At 42.2% G+C, this 16,531-nt stretch overlaps 1 protein-coding gene across 14 annotated transcripts in view; it reads right to left on the bottom strand.

Moving 5' to 3' along the window:
• Positions 1–370: 370 nt before the first annotated feature.
• LOC136428986 (endophilin-A3-like) overlaps positions 371–16,531 on the bottom strand; it is a 56,781-nt gene continuing 40,620 nt past the window's right edge. For 6 of the 14 annotated variants that reach the window (XM_066418847.1, XM_066418845.1, XM_066418855.1 and 3 more), the window contains 7 exons: positions 15,586–15,689; positions 12,462–12,565; positions 11,295–11,425; positions 9,005–9,073; positions 6,644–6,853; positions 2,455–2,546; positions 371–1,378 (listed from right to left, as the gene is read on the bottom strand). In XM_066418847.1, the coding sequence (XP_066274944.1) occupies positions 1,259–1,378; positions 2,455–2,546; positions 6,644–6,853; positions 9,005–9,073; positions 11,295–11,425; positions 12,462–12,565; positions 15,586–15,689 (830 nt within the window). In that variant the 3' untranslated portion in view covers positions 371–1,258. The remainder of the gene's footprint in view (positions 1,379–2,454; positions 2,547–6,643; positions 6,854–9,004; positions 9,074–11,294; positions 11,426–12,461; positions 12,566–15,585; positions 15,690–16,531) is intronic. The other 8 variants (XM_066418848.1, XM_066418846.1, XM_066418856.1 and 5 more) reach the window with 4 other exon arrangements.

Raw genomic sequence — 16,531 nt, forward strand, 5'->3', positions numbered from 1 at the left:
GCATTTTTTGTTGGTTTGGATGAAGACTAACCTTGGTTATCATATTGATGTGTTTTGTTGATTCAAGTTTCATATTACCCTCCTACACAAGCCACGTGATACCAACAGAAGACAAAAAACTGAATTGAGCGTTTGACATTAGTAGGGTAGTTTGGGCACTTTTTTATGTGACCCGCTCGCATAAGCAGGTCTGGTGTTCGTTCCAGTAATTTGCAATCATAATAAGTTTGATATCATAGAAAAGAAAATCACACAAGTTTTCAATGTTACATAAATCATTGAAATTGATCAAGAAGCAACGGAGATATGATCGACCAAAGTTAAGTTTCCAAACTTTTTGTGCGTAGTTTAGTCTATATAACCTCCTTGGTACAACACTAGGACGGCAGATTGCTTCATATGTAAACAAGGGAGATTCAGTTCAATGATATCACCACCACACATCATGAGGCTAAAATTCTAGTTCACTATGAGAACACATTTTCACTCTTACAAGATAAATATTGCTACTTTTTAGTTTCTTTACTCATTCAGGTGAAGTTGATGACTAACTCTTCGCTATTTCAATTTTAGGTAGTTTTTTTGTCTATCTTGAGAAAGAAGCCCTTTCTGTGCAGCAGACACCGTGTACAGTTTATGTACATGTATACTCTTCCATGTTGATCAAAATCTCTAAGAGCCCGTCACTATTCACAAAATAATGTGTATCACTGACTTGAATCTTCCTTGCCATACCTTCAAAATGGTGTGATTTTCTATAGGTACATGTACTTCTTTTAAATGCATCTGTAATATAATGTTCCAGAGTCATGCCCAAAGATCGTAGTACCTAAGAAGTAGCCTCCACCAGACCTTTCTAAGTTGTTACCGATAGTACCGGAAAATAATACTCTATAATGGCCAAACTCTCCTGGCTAAGTATTCTACATATATCACATAACTTACTACTTTTCAGCCAGTGTTGTTAGTCTGGAGGAGGCTACCGGTACCAAAGGGTTCCAAAGTTGTGCCCGAAGATCACAGAATAAGTAGCCGCCTCCAGGCCTTCCTATATTAAAGTGGTTACAGATAGTAGTTTGTTTAGTGGAGACCTATTTGGCTAAATGTCACTATTTTTCAACCAGTCTGGTGGAGGCTACAGGTACCTAAGAAGTCATGACGGATGCCACGTTGTTGTTAACCCCCTCCCTGCTGCCTAACTCTCTAACCAACAGGGAACTGGTTGCCAAGCGGCTACTTCGGAGTGCTAAAGGTTAATCTACAGCAGGGGAACGACGACCTCGACGTAGTTGACGGGGAAGAATCCGGACTGTCCCTTCACCGTGCCCTCGAACCAGTTCTCATCGATTTTGTTTGTAAGCGTGATGAGGTCGCCCTCCTGGATAGATAAATAGATGACGGGTTCATTTGCAACATGTGTACATTATCATCATCATCTTTCGTGCGGATGTACTCCGGTGAGGTACACTCAATAAAGTTTGCACACACATATCATTGCAGCCTTACCTGGCTGAATTGGGGTATGAGACAAAGAGCCTTTCTTAAAATTCATTGAAATTCATTCAATAACTCTACACTCGAAGGTAAGGTACAATTCTTAAATCTGGATGTTCTATAGCTGAACTGCGTGAAGTTGTTCTTAGTTCTGCCATGCAAGCTTGAGCCTCTTTACGGAGGTAGCTAGCTAGAGAAGGTGGGGGATTTAGATATAGCCAGTGCAAACTTCCCACTACCGCGTCTCAGGTACAGGGGAGTAAGTGACAGCTGTTCTAATGCTTTTTCATAGCTAAGTTAAACATGCATTGTACGTTGAGGAAGGTTAGACATCCAGGTAATAAGATAGGCCAAAAATAGTTACTCAAGCAACTGGATAAAATATTGAGACAGACGTTTCAGACAGCATCCACTGTCTTTCACTAGTGACTAAGGAAAGATTTGGCAGAACCAGGTTTTACACCAAAACTCTGAATAGATATGTCTGATTGGATATGTTAAACCTGGTTCTGCCAGATCTTTCCTTAATCACTGACCAAAGACAGAGGATGCTGTCTGAAACATCTGACTGTTTCAAAATTTTATCCAGTTGCTTGAGTAACTGTTTTTGGTGTGAGTTAAACATAGTTTTTACCTGGATGCTGTAGGGCTGCTCTGAATTAGGATTTTACCATGGTCAATACTGACTGACGGAGGCCATATATAAAGTTCACACAAAGATTACTGTAAGTGACAGCTGTTCTAATGCTCTGTCATAGCTAAGGCCACACCAATTTAATTTCTTGGTTAACAGATTTCTATTTTAAAAAAAGGAAAAAGTTTTGAAAAAAAAAATCATGAAAACAGAAGGCTGGCCCAGCCTTCATTATTTGTTTTTTCTAAAAAAAATGTTTCTTTTTGAAAATAAAAATCTGTTAAAGACCAAGAAATTAAATTGGTGTGGCCTAAGATGGTTTTTACCTGGAAGCCGAGCTCCCCCTCGTTCTCCGGTTCAAAGTCGTACAGTGCCTTACAGCAGGGCTGCTGGGTCGGCTGGTGGTGGGTGGGGGAGTCTGCACAGGGAGAGGGGACGGTTAGGAACACTGGTACATGTGGGAATACGTTGATGAAAGTTAGACATCCAGGTAATAAGATACGCCAAAAATAATTACTCAAGCAACTGGATAAGATTTTGAAACAGTCAGACGTTTCAGACAGTATCCACTGTCTTTCGTCAGTGACTAACGATAGGACTGAGAACACCAGGTTTTATACCAAAACTCTGAATAGATATGTTAATGAGGTAAAGACAATTTAGGATGTCTTGAAGTAGTCTTTAAAAAATAACTCTATTCAGAGTTTTGGCATAAAACCTGGTGTTCTCAGTCCTATCGTTAGTCACTGACGAAAGACAGTGGATACTGTCTGAAACGTCTGACTGTTTCAAAATTCTTATCCAGTTGCTTGAGTAATTATTTTTGGCGTACATGTGTGAATAGTTTAATCAGGTTGGTAATACAAAGATTCGTTTCAGTTGTCTCTGCCATACATGTACCAGTCTTGAATTTGAAAAACTTGGTTAGGAAGACTGGTACAAGCGAAGCAGAGAGAACTGTATGTTATCATGAAACTATGATGATAAATTGCTGCTCAGAAAAAGACAAGTTTGTCTTAGGTTCAGAGATGTTGAGTACATCATTTGCAAATTGTTCCCACCAATCTTAAATAAATTGGAATGTCCGAATCTTCAACAAAATGGTATAAATTTTGAAACTTCAGTTGTGGTTTTATTGTCACACATTTTTCGTTACCACGCATTATCCAAATGAGTTTACAGAATGCAAACAGTTCTACAAGAATGTTTAAACATAATTTATACTGAGACAAACTTGTCCAAGTTCTGAGACTTGTACATCAAGACTAAGTACACGTAAGTCGGCATAACTATGGTCTTACCAAAAACATACATTTCATGTCCTTCACAGTAGAGGAATGTAAGATTTTACAGACTCAGTATCCTCCACTGTTGCATCTTCATACTCTGCTCATGAGAGATTTTACAAATAAAATCTTACTCTGCTGATAAGGGATGTGGTCATCTGTGAATAGTTTCATCAGGTTGGTAAATAGCTGGTTAACAAAGTTCTTTGTACACAACTAGTACATAATCACCTACTGATGCTTCAATGGCAGTCTATCACCTTTCTCAGCTAGGGCAATACTGACTGGTTCTACTTCTCTATTTCATTCTCTAGCCAGGTGTCATTGCTGCAGTGTAAAGAATGTGGTTCTGAGTTTAGGACCGAGTCCCAACGTTATGAGGGGTGATGTACATGAAAAATCAGTCACGTTTGGGACCGCATTATTCACAGTGCAGCAGCGACATCTAGCTGCAGTATGAACTAAAAGCCACCTAGTATTGCCCTGAGGAAGGTGACAGACGGTCACCAAAACGTCTGCATGTGGTCTTACAGATTGTGTATAAAGAACTTTATATCCAGATATGTTGTGGCCAGTCTGGACAGAATGTACCTTACAACCAGCAGAATTTGAGAATGAGATCAAGTGGAGTTCAGAGTTCAAAGTTCAAAGAAGGACACCAATGTGTTGTTAGTCAGAGACCATACATGTTACATGTTACATGTACTTTGCCTGCTAACTTGTGGTGTTGCTCCCAGGTCTAGTGAAGTAAGGATATATAAGGATAATCTAGAACATAAGGAAGAAAAAATAAGGGAAGAAATAAAGGATAAACCAGTTGACTACGCAGTGGGGATGCTACTGCAACTGAAATAAAGAGTGTAGAATGGTTACTGAACCCTACAAGTGGACTAGAAGAAGAAAACCACATTGAGATCAGGGGGAAATAAAGAAAACCAAAAAGGTTGGATCAGGAAGACTAGTTGGGTATCCAAACCTATCATAGCTGCCAAGTCTCTTCGTCAACTGACGCAAATTGCATACACAATGTAAGAATACAAAGAGGCTTGACAGCTATCATTACTAAGGTTTGGATGCCAGGCTAGACCTAAACATACATTAGACTTGCATGCGCACACAGTATCACATCCAGGGAAGGTACAGTGTATGTATTACATTCACGAACAAGATGATGAGCACACAACATCCTAAGACACTGAAGGCAACTACTAGAGCAAGTGAGTAGAGACCAATAGAAAGGAGAGCCTCCATAGTAGGCTTACAAGTTGGGTTTTTTTTGCATATCATATGCATTTTTCTGATTGTATGTCAGTTTTGAGAACCAGCAAACAAGGAACCATGTACAATGACAACAGACAAACAATTAGAAAACAGCAAATAGAATGAGCACTAAAAACCCCAACTCCTAAGCCTGCTAACGGCATGATCACACTTGTCGTAGGCCGTGGTACGGTTTCGGTGTCATCGAATTTTGAAGCAGGCTGTGACAGAACCAACAACTGACAAGAATCTAAGACAGCGAGCCTTTTCCTTTACAAAGCAGCTGAATTTTGTATGACGAATTCACAGCGGTCATAAGAATGGCCTCAGTTGGCGATTGTACAACAGTCATCCGACGAATGTGACTACTGATGCTATGGAAAGTCCTGCCTAAACAACACACAACACAATCCACACAGCTATGTACAGCTCTACTGGCATGTCTACTTCTAGTTCTACATTTTTACGCACAAATGCACAGGACAGATGGGTCTGTTCATGTGGGCAAGCGTGGGCGCACTGGCGGATGCGTGAAGGAGAAACCAAAGTACAAGGTGCAGAGAGTGCTGTAGCCACGTGCCTCCACTGTTGAAGGTGTACTTGGCAGTTCCGAAAATAATTTCATCAGGTTGACAGAACATAGGATATTGGAGATCCTTTTTACACCACAGGGAGAAGCAGTACTCAAGTCAGAAGCTCTGAGGAAGGTGTCTGACAGACACCGAAACATCAGTAGGTGGGACTTACTGATTGTGTAGAAAGAATGCCCAATATACTGTACTTGGCAGTGTTTTCCATCAATTTGACTTTTCCCAACATCTTTTGATTTCCTAATCTCCAAGCAGATGTAAGGATCCGGCTCATTCTCAGTGTATTACACATGTTTTTGTAACATTTTACACTCTTGTGCAAAATGTTACTTCTGTAACTTGCTAACGTTTCGCCTTTTCCTACTTCTGCCAGCAATGAGGACAGAGCAGATTCATTTAAAAAAGGACAAGGGGAACATCAGGTAAAACCGTAGATAAGTCACCAGTCTTCAGGTAAGTAAAGGCACTGGCTGCAAATTGTACAGTGAGAGAGAAAACACACAGACACGTGAGGGTGTAAGTCCCATCTCAGATCACAATGCCACAGCACAAAGTTAGCCTCCACCAGGCCTTAATAAGGGGTGATGGATTATTTTGCAAAAAAAGCGTAAATAATTGGCCAGAAGAGCAAGCCTGCAGTAAGGGTAACATTTCCCCTTGGAAAATGAACCCTACGGTTGCCAAATGTCCCTGGAAAATTATTCTCCCTATCTGGCAAAATTTTACTATTTTCCAGCCAGCCAGCATACAAATGTAGTTTGGCCTAGGAGAAATAATGTTGCATATCCGGTTACCCGACCGAGCCTAGCAAAAACCTGCAGACCCTAGCCTTTATTAGGGTCGGCTGCTGGCGAAGGACGGAAGAATCCCTATCTACCGACCCTGTCTCTTTCAGGACACACAACATTGATTATCCTAGGCCTTAGTCTGGTTACTAAGGGATGTCCCAGGGTCAGGACATCTTGGTTGGGGCTTCAATTTTCTTTAGGAAGGGATGTAAAAGAGGAAGGGCTCGCAACCCTTCCCTGTAAAATATACCCTGCTACTGAAACAACAAGGAAACTTGCAGCCCTATGTGCCACTAGGCACTACAAGGGTTTTGAATGAACGAAACGAACAGAGTCTGGTGGAGACTATCGTGCGTATTCTGGACAGGACCAAGATGCCACAGCACAGATAGCCTCCACCAGGCTTTCCCAAGGGCTGACGAACGGTAGAATTTTACTATTTTACAGCCAGCATAGCACAGAAGCGTGCCTCTAGGAACTACAAGGATCTGAACGAACAAACGAAACGAACAGAGTCTGGTGGAGACTATCGTGCGTATTCTGGACAGGACCAAGATGCCACGGCACCGAAGCGTGCGGAAGTCTACATACGTGGGCGCTGCCTGGGCGGAGTGGGCGGAGCCAGGTGCCCCTCAAAAGTGGAGAAGTCCTGGATGGGGAAGTCCGAGGGGGTGGCCACGGGAGAGTGGAACGGGGAGTTACTCGGGGAGGCACGTGGGGAGTGCCGGGGGGACGCATGGGGGGAGGCGTAGGGGGAGTGGAAGGGGGAGTGGCTTGGGGAGCGGGGGGAGTGGCGGGATCCTAGCAGGCATGAAAAGAGAAGAAGCACGGACATTAGTATGTGAGGACAGTCGCAGTGAGATGGTAACTTGTAAGAAACAGGGTGTCCCTGGTAGTCCCCCTCAAAGGGAGGGTGTCCAATTTTTTTTGTTTTCTTAGTGTAGGGCGTCCATAAGACGCCATGACACCCTGCTAGCTAATAGCAATGACTGGAAAGGTGGAGTCTTGTTGAATGATTATCGGACGGGTATAGTTACTAGCTACAGCATTCTTTAGACTGCAGCAGCAGCACCTAGGTTCTACTTCAAACTGCAGCTAGGTGTTACTGCTGCAGTGTGAAGAATGCCTTCGCCAAAAGAGAATAGGCGCAAACATTAGTACGTTGGGACAGTCGCGATGAGTTCTAACTGGCAACTGGTTCTACTTCACACTGCAGCTACAGGTAGGTGTTGCTGCTGCAGTGTGAAGAATGCCCTCGCCAAAAGAGAAGAGGCAAGTCGACTATTAGTACTTTCATTTCAAGGACAGTCGCAAGGAGATAGCAACTGGAGGAGGTTTGTCTTGTACTAAATGGTTCTTCTTCGCACTGCATGCAACTACAATGAAAGTGTTGCTGCTGCAGTGTGAAGAATGCCTTCAGACACCAAAAGAGAAGAGGCACAGTGATTAGTACGCGTGGACAGTCGCAAGGAGATGACGAGTTTTATCTGGAGGTACAACATTCCACAGACTGAGTTGACACACATGTTGTGTTGTTGTACATACATGTTCTAGTGGGTTACAAAGTTCTATAAGCCAATTCACGGTTTGAACCGTGCATACATGAGGACTCAAAGCTGAAGGCCACTAACTTTAAACAGTTCTTGTCTGGACCATGCTTTAGACATGTCTAGAAGTGTTTTGTTTATATTTCAGGGGCCTTCACCTTTGACATATTATGTCTCAGGGGCCTTCACCTTTGACATATTATGTCTCAGGGGCCTTCACCTTTGACATATTATGTCTCAGGGGCCTTCACCTTTGACATATCCCCCACAGTGCATCACACTGCACATGAGCAGTTAAAACCGTGAACTAGCTTATTGGTATGGATTGTAAGAAACAGTACCTTGTCCATCCGTGAACAGTTTCATCAGGTCAGTAAATCAATGGATAACAAAGTTCATTATACCAGTACATCGTCTGCCAACATTCCAGTGACCACTTTCCTCAGGGCAATGGTAACAGATTCTACTTCACACTGTAGCTAGGTATCAGAAACTTCTTGTGGATACATGATTGTACATGTAGACACATTGTATCTACAGTTCACAAGGTACTGTTTCTTGTTTCCTCACATGATGTGTCTAAATGCTGTGGAAAAGTGACATATAGCAGGGTTAGCAAAGCGGCTGCATGTCTCTCCGTAGTGCACCACATGGCTAGACTGTGCTCAGGTCTTCCCCTCTGTTTCCCTTACACCTGTCACTGCCAACTCTGGAGGAGTGGGTCCTGAACTCAAAAGCAAAATTGCCTTTGTACCAATTTGTTGGCACTTTTTAATCTTCCTTGTGTCTGGGCCAATTATAGAATTTTTTAAAAATGCAATAATCTGCCCTTGACTTTGAAAAGACTACTTACCTCATTTTTCCCATTGACACAAACATTAAAAAAGATTAGGAATCCTGTCTATAGTTACCACCTGTCCACATTGACCAGATTTTGTTGGTCTCCTGAGTGGTCTTCTTGGGAAGGTTTGACTGTACAGAGTTTTTTTCTTAAATCCAACCCCATTTGTACCATATGCCCACATCAGTACATGTACAGTGACAGGTAAATAACACCCGAAGTCCCCAGCACAACCAAGAGCCAAGGTGACCAAGTCTAAGACTTGGGGCAAGGTTCGCGGCACCACAGACAAGACTGCAATGTGAGTGCTATTGGGTTAGCCTGTGTATGGGGGGGGGGGGGGGTTGGAGCTCATTCCCTGGTTATACTGGGTTAGCCTATGTGTGGGAATCGGAGCTGGTTCACAGTTAAACTGGGTTAGCCCATGTGTGTGTGGGTTCGGAGCTAGTTCCCTGGTTATACTGGGTTAGCCCATGTGTGTGTGGGTTCGGAGCTAGTTCCCTGGTTATACTGGGTTAGCCCATGTGTGTGTGGGTATCGGAGCTAGTTCCCTGGTAGTTATACCTGCAATGGTGTCCACCAGCAAATCGCCTGATTCTGTTTCATCGCTTTCCACGTACCAAGTCGTACGTTCTGCAAGGATCGAATGGAAAACCGTTTTCTCTTTTCATCGATGACGGGTACATACAATGTACCTTACAACCGGTAGATACCTTACAACCCACTTGGACGTGGAAGATTTTTATGTTGCAAGACGTGAACACATTTGTTAGGAACAAGGACATTAAATAATGTAAACCAGGATGGATTGTAAGGGGGTCTGTCTGAACAATTTGACCAAAATCTTCCATCTTTATCAATTATTTCATTGTCAAATGCAGCAGAACATTTAACTGATTTTCAGGCAGCATGGCAGATTTTCGAATGTCAACCACCTTTCATCTGGATTTTTCTTCATCAAAATTTCACATGAAAGTTGACAGAAAAAAAAGAATTCTGTATTATCCGCTACCCGAGAAAAATAGTTAGGATAAACATTTCCAAACCCCTGCACCCCATCTTAGTCCATGTGTTGTACATTTGTGTACGTTTTTCACATCGTGCAACAGAAAGTCTTCACAAACATATCAGCCTAGTTTTCCCTCCCAACCTTACAACTTACAGCAACACCTTGTACCGGGAGGATTGGTGCAAAGAAAGGTTTTTGTACTTAAAATCTTCTTCTTGAGTAACTCTTTTCTGGGTGCAGAATCAAATAATGTTGAGTATATTTTTAGCAAGCTTTTCAAAAATGCTCTGAATGAGTAAACTGTTTGATAAGTTTTGTTGTTTCCATAGAGGTGCAGTATTAGAATAGCCTGGCATCAAAACTTATTATAGCTGTCAATCTCTTTTGTCTTCTCTACAAGGAGGGCTGAAGAGCTTAGAAAGCTATCATAGGTTTGGAGACCAGGCTAGGTGAAGAAGAGCATACGAGTGCTGTGCAATGTACAGGTGATGTCAAAGAGAGAGGACTGATTCAAATTCTGGGACAGTTTCCATTAGGACACATATTCAAAATGATGCACAGGTGACAGGACCTCTGCATCGAGCCTCCCCTGTTCTATTCTGATGCAATTATACACCTTTGTACTTTACACCCAGTAATAGCAGCAACCCACATTAATGTACATAACATAAGACATCACCACACCTTCAATACACCAAACATACACCACCAATATGTCAGTATCTTTGTCAGGGTACGGATCACAATCTAGCAGAATCAGAATGAAGATAGAGATTGTGATCTTGATCTCTGCCAGTACAATCGGCGATTCTACCAGTAGAGATCCCGATCAGAGTCTCTGTCTACAGAAACTCCAATTGCAATATCTACCAGTAGAAGTGCCGATTGTGCCAGATTGCAATCCTTACCCTAACATCTACAGTATCTACACAAATATTTGAGATGGAACATCTCCATGGAACTAAATACAATAATGTCTATTAAACTCTTCATTATAAGCTACCTTCCAGTAGAAGACAGATACAAAGGGACATGTACAAATGTAGTTCAGAGGTAAATAAAATACCAAACATACTCCAGAAACAGATGCACCACGTGATGACAAAGGGTCACTGTGCCACTACACAATGGCCTCATTGCAATCAGTACTTTGTTCATCATACAGTACAAAGATCTTGTACATACACCAAAATTTCACCTGTTTGTTAGATTAGGACACAGCAAGTAAATCTTATGGATGACATCTAGATCTACCTGTGCATTGATGTTTGCCTGAGTTCGGGGGGAAAAAAAAAAATTTCCTCCAGTGATGATCAAAGTGACAAGAAAATATCGAAAATTGGAAATTTCTGTCATGAGGTTGCCTTGAGTGTAGCTGTAGAAAAGACACTACTGTGGTATTGTAGTTGGTAAGTGATACTGGGCTACCACAATAGCACCACTTTCTACACTTCTTAGATACAGGAATAATTGTGATACCATGTTTTGGTGCTTCAATACTGTAGCTAGTAATATAATGTTTGAAAAAGTAAACATCTTGTTTATGCTATTGCATTAGATTCAAAGTCTGCAGAGGATGTCATCCATACACTTTACCTGTTGAGGCCTAAGGCCACTACAATTTAATTTCTTGGTTAACGGATTTTTATTTTCTAAAAAAAAAAAAAATTACCAATAGGCCAGACTTCTGTTTTTATGATTTTTTTTTTCCAAAATTTTTTTTGGGAAAATAAAAATCTGTTAACCAAGAAATTAAATTGGTGTGGCCTAATATCATTATAAAAAAAGCCATGCAAGCACGAAAGCGTATCCTGTACAAGTAGACAGAGGGCTCTGTGTACCCACCCTTGGCAGAGATGGAGGCGTACGCGGGGGGCGCGTCTGTAGAGTCTGTTCCGTTGTAGTGGTCCAGGAGGTCCTCGGTCACCTTCTTGGGGCGGTGGTGAGCGCGGGGTCTGCTGGAGGCATCGTCAACTCTGCAGGGAGAGACACAGAATGATACGTTTACCCTCAAAGCGCTATACTCTACAAGCAGAGGTTTGATGGGAACATTGTGACCCTCCTCTCATACGGTATGCCCCGTTTTCTGTCATTGATTGGGCCGGCTGTCAGAGGAAGCAGCAAGTGAAATGAGAAGAAGAAAGATCACAATCTTCAAAGTCAACCTCAAACATCCTACAAAAGAGTTTGGGGTTGGCTTTTAGGCAAAAGGATGCAAATTCGTGCTGGAGGCATCGTCCACTCTGCAGGAGGGAAACACAGAATCCTCAACTTCAACTTAAGATAACCCCAGATGACCATGTGGGGCAAAGTAGGGGGGGAGGAGGTGCCAGGCTAAGGCGGGCAGGCCTCCAGCCTGCCACGGTAAGACTCAAAATCTATTTACGGTAAGAGTCATAATCTATTTCAGCTGTTAACCAATCTTGGATACATATTGGTAGTATGCGTAGGACTGATTTCAAAAGGAGTCCATGGCAGGTAGATAGATATGTTTGCCCATGGCAGGTAGATATGTTTGCTGTCACAACTGTGTATCCCTCCAAGCAGAGGTTGATTGGGAAGATTGTCACCTTCCTGCCCCATTTTCTGACAGTTGATTGGGCCAGCTGTCGAAGACCGCGGCATATGACAGGGCGCCAATCAACCTCTACTTGGAGATTAACTGCTGCACACGGATAAAGATAACTTTCTTGTGCAACAATTGTACAAGGCACAAAGTATGGCTGGTACATAACTACAGTTCTATCTATATCTAAGGGCTAATCTACCTAATACAAGAGTGTATAGTATGGGTTTAGAATGGGTTCTTACAAACATTGAAGGAATTTCTATTGTCTTTAATATATGTGCAAGACATGTGGTAAACTTTCCTTGGGCGCATGTTGGCCCTGGAGCCAAGGAGAAGGCCAGTGTGGACCATGGACACATCCTGACATCCCAGGTCCTTCCAAAAATGTATGTTGTTCTTCAAAACTGTGCTGAAGATACTTCTGCACAGTATACTATCCATACCTGCTCTGTAGCTTACTGCAGAGCTGCTCCATGAGTTCTGTGGACTGCTGGTGGTACTCTAACATGGAGTTAGCCAGGGTCTGCAGCTGGGAGATCTGCTCAACCTGGACAGCAGGAACACAGATAACAACTCAGTCCTGATAGAATGAGATAAGGACAACTCTGGATAACAAAGTTCTTTACACACGACCAGTACATAATCACCTGCCAACATTTCGAATTCCATGACCGTCTGTCACTATCTTTGGGGCAATGCTGACTGGTTCTACTTCACACAGCAGCTAGGTGTCGCTATATACTGCATTGCGAAGAATGCAGTCTAAATACTAGAAAGGCAACATTTGCGAGCAAATACAGCATGTTTAGCCATACTCCTCGCCATGCAAAAAATGGACTCTCCCAAAATAACAATGGACCATTCTAAAATACTTGCACTAAAAAAATTAATCACCCCAGTCCAAAATTGAGTCTTCCAGTAGCACCTCAACACAATATGGACCAGTCCACAACCATATCCACTAATTGATTAACAAATACACTTCTGCTAAAAAATGGACTTTTTCATAATCATCCAGCTCAAAATTGAAAGAAATAATTTAAGAATCCTCCCCTTGCAAGAATGGGATATTCCGTGCCATTTCCATGTAAACCAGTCGAAAAATATCCGCTGAAAATTACACTCTTGCGCATAATCAACCCAGTTCAAAATTGAATTAAAAAAAGATCAACCCCAGGGAAGAATGAAGTTTTCCATAGTATACATATGAAGATTTGACAGGAGACGAAGGAAATGACCAAAAACAACATATTTGAGTCAATTCAAAGTCACCGAGAGGGTTTTAATATAATATTTGTAATATGTTTGAACTATTTTGATTAAAAGAATGTCTAAGTCACAATAGTTCTAAAGTGTTCAAACAATTAGAATTGAAACTTATAACATGTTTGAACTTATTTCACATACGTTGGAAACATTTCGAACGTAACTACACAAAAATCTCTTTATTTAGAACAGTTTCAAACCATCTATCCAAATGTTTCAATGTTCGAAAAATTTGTAACAAAAGATTTTCACAATTGCCCTCATAAACGAAGGTGCTAAGTCCTCCTGTGTGTTTCTGCCTATTTTCGGTGGCCGCGCTAGACCACCAGCGGATTTGTTTTGACGGAGCGTCACCCGCGCGCGACGATGTACACTGTTCGGCACCGCTAATATCCGGCATTTTCCCGCTCCAAAACACTCCACAAGACCCACGTTTTTAGTGTTTTGCCTCTTGTGCAACACGATTCGATTTGAATTACTAACGGGACGAAAATGATAGAAAAAATTCACCCCGTCCCGGCGTCCGTCCCAAAAACATGAACGACATGAAAATATATTTTCTTACAGATTCAATCACGAAAATCAACAGCATGGGATTCCAAATTTTCGCAACGGCCGACCATTTATCATGGTTGAACTTCCTTCCAAGGCGTGCGATAGATAAACATTCCCGGCACATAATAGTCACTAGTACCAGACTAACGCAAGCTCATGATGATAATAGGGAGAAAGTTTGTCAGTGAAGTTTGGCCACCAGAGGGTACATTCATTTAACGTTACAAGCTAGCGCAAAGGGGCGAATCATTGACCTTACCGGGGACTGACTCTACTGGCCTAATCATTCCTTTTTTTGCCGAATTCTACGATCCATACGCCCGTACGTAGGACATGTAGGAAGGCCTGGTGGTGGACGCTACACATCACGGGAGACGCGTGTTGGTCCGAGACAGACAGCGGCGTGCTTTCGATCGCGTAGCGGCGACGCACCGCTGCGACAACGTGCGGGACCAAAACGCCTGTCCCCAGTGAGACAATGTGTTTTGCGCGGCATGCCCCGAATCCGTCTACCATTGCTGAATGTAGCCCGATTCATAGAGGTCTATTTTGTAGCATTATTTCATGTACCCCTCAGCGTGAGAATTCCTTGTGCAACACTTCGCGCGCACCGCCTACCACCCGCCTTTGATCATGTATGAAGTCGGCGGCAGAGAGAGATCATCAATCAATTTTGACAGGAGTGTCGCGCCAGTCTGAGGAGAAACGATCTCCCGTGTTGTGTTGAAGAATTTGGAGTTTGAAAATATCTGGAATAACTAATGCTAGAATAAACATTCACAAAATCATTGATTTAACTTGTTTTCTGTTATAAAATTCCCTAAACTGCAATTTAACCACTGAGTTTAAGGGAACATGGTGTTTTCCCGATAATCACGTTAAAGCAAACTTCCAGCTTGGCCAGGTGCAAGGCACTAGGGGTCAATGACCTGTAGGTCATATGTAGTATTGAAAGTGACAGAAGTGGCAAATATTGTCAAGAAAGCCCAAAATAAATCGTTTTGAATATATGTATGCCAAAAATGGGAATGTAGTCCTTAAAATATTTGTTCAAGCCACATATACAGCAAATTTCAGGTCATTCGGTTGAAATACCAGGGCGAAGGAGGCCAAGATATGCTAAAAATAGCCTAAAAACCTCAATAAAATCACTTTCAAGGTCAATATCAAAGGGAGGAAAAGAACGCACATTGGTTTTTGCCTACATTACCTCTGTACCAAATTTCAGGTCATTTGGTCAAAAAATGACAGAGATGAATCGATTTGAAAATTTGACAGGAGAAGAAGAAGAAGAAGAAGAAGAAACATGAGAGAAAACAATATGTTTAGCCATACTTATGGCTAAACATAATGACTGAGAACCATTCAGTATTGCTCTGAGGCAATCGGTGGGTATGTGGAGCAAATACACCAGCAAACTTATATCACGCTCCAGGAGGATCCAGTGAAAATGGTGCAGCAATCTGCCATCCGAAGACACTACAGCTTTTGAAGGGGATGCTGCAAAGGTTAAACACCACAAGAAACGAAGGACTACCAAGGATGGAACAGAGAACCCAGGAAACTCACGGGAATAGGTGCACTGGACATCTTGCACTGGTTGGGGCTGCACCGTGTTCCGGAAGGGACGTAAAATGAGGGTCCCGTGATCGAGGAGGTGCCTCAAGCACGTTAACAGTCACTACAGCAGTCTCATTACTCAGATGGGTACATCCTGGCTGTTCTTCAGATAAATCAAATACTCACGTCGCTCTCGAGCAGGTTGTACATGCCGTTCTCCGCCAGCTCCTTGGACTCCTCAAACTTCTCCATGGCGCTGCGAAGGTCATCGTCGCTGACCTTGGAGCCTGCTTATCGACACGAAAACACAAAAAAAACACAAAATAAGCTTCCATGAAGGTTAGATATCCATGTAATAAAATACTGTAAATGCAGAAATGTTTACGGTGGTTTTTTGTTCGGGGATTTTGCAGTGAACTCTTTACCACGAACTTAAAACCACCGCAAAAAGCCGTTCCATTGTGTGACTGTAGCACTACTGTTGTTTCAAAGTCGAGACCACCGCGAACACTTTATTTTCTCCCTACCGCGAAATTAAATCCCCGCAAACATATCTGCATTTACAGTACTTGTACCCAAGGTACAATGTAACAGTTACTTAAGCAACTAGATAGAGTTTCCAAAACATATCCAGTTGCTTCAGTGACTGTTATCTTGCACAAAACACAAGGTCAGAGCTTCGAGCAGTTGGGCTTCAGATGTATTTTGCATTTATAGCTTGAAGACATTAAGAGCATTTTAAGATTTCTAGCCTGAATGTTATAAGCTTCTTTAGGATTAGTATACTCTCTCAGTCTCGGTCACCCCTCTCGCTTCCATGTTGTTGTTTTTTGGCAGGGAAGCAACAGAGAGAGTATACAAAAACTAAAAAGGCTAGCATTCAGGTTAAAGATTTGTTTACATTCTCCCTGCTGAAGTAACTTTTTGGCAACAAATTTGTACAGGTTACAAGGCTAGGCAGCAGGGAGAAGGTTAAGAATGTTGGCAAACGATCCTGAAAGCTTTTACAATGGAGGATTTACAGTGAATATGGTTTATTCTCCCAAGACTGAATAAATAAAATCTTCAGTGGCAATTTCTGCAGAGAGCTGATCTGCTACAATGTACTACAACATAAAGTTGTGTGGTTTTT

This window comes from Branchiostoma lanceolatum, chromosome 2, assembly GCF_035083965.1.
Source record: "Branchiostoma lanceolatum isolate klBraLanc5 chromosome 2, klBraLanc5.hap2, whole genome shotgun sequence".
In the NCBI taxonomy this organism is placed as follows: domain Eukaryota; kingdom Metazoa; phylum Chordata; class Leptocardii; order Amphioxiformes; family Branchiostomatidae; genus Branchiostoma; species Branchiostoma lanceolatum.